This window comes from Naegleria gruberi, assembly GCF_000004985.1.
Source record: "Naegleria gruberi genomic scaffold NAEGRscaffold_682, whole genome shotgun sequence".
Lineage (NCBI taxonomy): Eukaryota > Heterolobosea > Eutetramitea > Acrasida > Naegleriidae > Naegleria > Naegleria gruberi.
In genome coordinates this window covers 1-2,202 of record NW_003162893.1, presented here as the reverse complement: position 1 = coordinate 2,202, position 2,202 = coordinate 1, and the positions used below count along the sequence as shown (strand labels likewise).

The window sequence follows — 2,202 nt, the reverse complement described above, 5'->3', positions numbered from 1 at the left end:
CTACATTATAAATTATAAATTTAAATTTAAATAAGAAATACTTACTTGGAGGAGAGGGTTGTGTAAGAAGAGCCAAATATGAAAAGGCTTTCAAATATTTAAATATTAAGTATTATGAAACATACTTTCATTTTGTGTTGGTTCTTCCAATGGTACAAAATTAATGGTTGGTAATGAAAAATTGGAGGCTTGATTGGAAGTAAGTGGCCAATGTTGAATAGTTCCTTCGTTTGGCATTGTATTTAAAGTGTCATCCATATCTAGAATTATATTATCTCTCTGGTTGTTAACAATGTTCACTTATCCGATTAATTAATTATTTAATTAATTATTATACAAAACTACAACCTACCACGTTTTGTTGGTTTCTTCTTCTTGATAGCGGTAATATCAGAAGACTTCTTCCAATTCCATTTAAACATATGTGGAATGCTCATTGTTGATGTTTGATTATTTGTTTGTTGTTAGTGTTGAAGTCATGTTGTGGGATGTAGTTTGTGGGAGGTGGATGTTGTGTGCGTGTTGTTGCATCATTTTTTTAAAATACAGCACCCTTTGCGAAAAGACAAAAATTAAATACTTGATGGCGACACATGCTGTGAATAAACTAATAATAATAGAGGGTGGGCAAGGGTGGGACCATAGTATGACAATTTTTTTGAGCATACTTTCTATTATTAGTTTATTCAATTGTTGTTTTCAAGAAACACTACTTTATCTCAGTAAACTTCGATAAGAACATGTTTCTTAAAAGAAAACCAACAATAAATAAACTAATGGATATTGTCCCGAGAAAGGAGAGTAGTAGACAAGTGGCGAGCGGCAAGAGCTTCTTGTCTTTGATAAGGTTGTAAAGATTTCACATCCTTATGTCTAGTCCCCATAATAATATCCTGAGTAGGAATTCCCTTGATAATACTCTCAGTAGTTGCACCAATACGTAAACTGTGACCAGAAACAGTGATTTCTGAATCAACAGAGAACATAGCATTCTTGATAAGTTGAGAAACATCTTCAGTGTTGAAGAAAATATTGTCCTGCAATGAAAACAATGGTGAATCTGCTTTTTTGAAATGCTGTACAGTGTTCATGTAATCAAAAAGCAATTTCACTGGACACACTGAAGGATTTTCAAGATGCTTGTCAATAGTAATCGGCTTTTCTAGTAGAAAGAAATCTGTTTTGTGACCACTGAGATCTAATTTGATGTTACCATTTCTAAGCTTTGTAACATAACCCCACTTGAGTCTAGCTAATTCACCTGGTCTAGCGAAAAGTCTGAAACCAATGACTAACATGGCACTAGTGAGTTTGAAAATGAAAGGATCATAATGATCTTTTCTCTGAATGAAACCTTCAATATGATGATAGAAAATTGGATCACGTTTCAAAGCTTTTCTATCAATCAAGGACCAAATAAGAGTAATTCCTCTTTTAATCTTATCATGACCATGAAATTGGAAAAACTCTTCTCTCAATATTGGCCCAAAATTGAAGGGATGGTCTCAAGGCTTCAACACGAGATGTTTGACCTTGAATTGTAAGATAAGCTGCATAATACTCAATAGCATAAGGGTCATCTGTTATACGCGATAAAAACTCGCATGAAGACCCAGGCAGTTAAATTCGTTGGTATGAACCTTCCAGGCGAAAAATACTTCTAGGATAGATTCTATTAAAATTATCCATCCCTAAAAGTCTGCTATATTAGGGATGGAATTAGACCTTGCACAAATAGAATCCAATTTGACAAAACTTATCTGTTAAGGTAGGAATTATCATTAAAATGATAAGTCTCATTAAACAAGCTCTATTAGCATGAATTTAGAGCCGTTATGTGTAATATCTTGTTTTATGAACCTATTCAATATCTACTAGGATTTTATGAATTATCAAGTATTAAAGAAGTATATTTAATTGGTAAATAATCACAGATTAGTTTTTAAAAAATTAAAATCTCCAATTCAATGAATTTTACACAATAAATTAATGTGTGATACAAAAGTACAATGAAATTTATTATTTTGATGTTTTGACTTGGTGAACATCTGGTTAGGCTGAGAACTTGCATGTTTTGAGAGAAATTTAAGATCTTTATGATCTCATCGAAATAAAACGAAATATTTGATATGGTACCATCTACAATAATACTAATAACAGTTTATTAATGTTTCAAGAAGTTTGGCTATATACTTTTGGCAT

General features: G+C 32.0%; 1 protein-coding gene across 1 annotated transcript; it reads right to left on the bottom strand.

The window, feature by feature from the left end:
* Positions 1–773: 773 nt before the first annotated feature.
* Positions 774–1,298, bottom strand: NAEGRDRAFT_76947 (uncharacterized protein; the record flags this gene model as incomplete). Its single annotated transcript, XM_002668096.1, has 1 exon — positions 774–1,298. One exon carries the CDS (start codon positions 1,296–1,298, stop codon positions 774–776), a length of 525 nt encoding a protein of 174 aa, XP_002668142.1.
* Between the last annotated feature and the right edge of the window lie 904 nt (positions 1,299–2,202).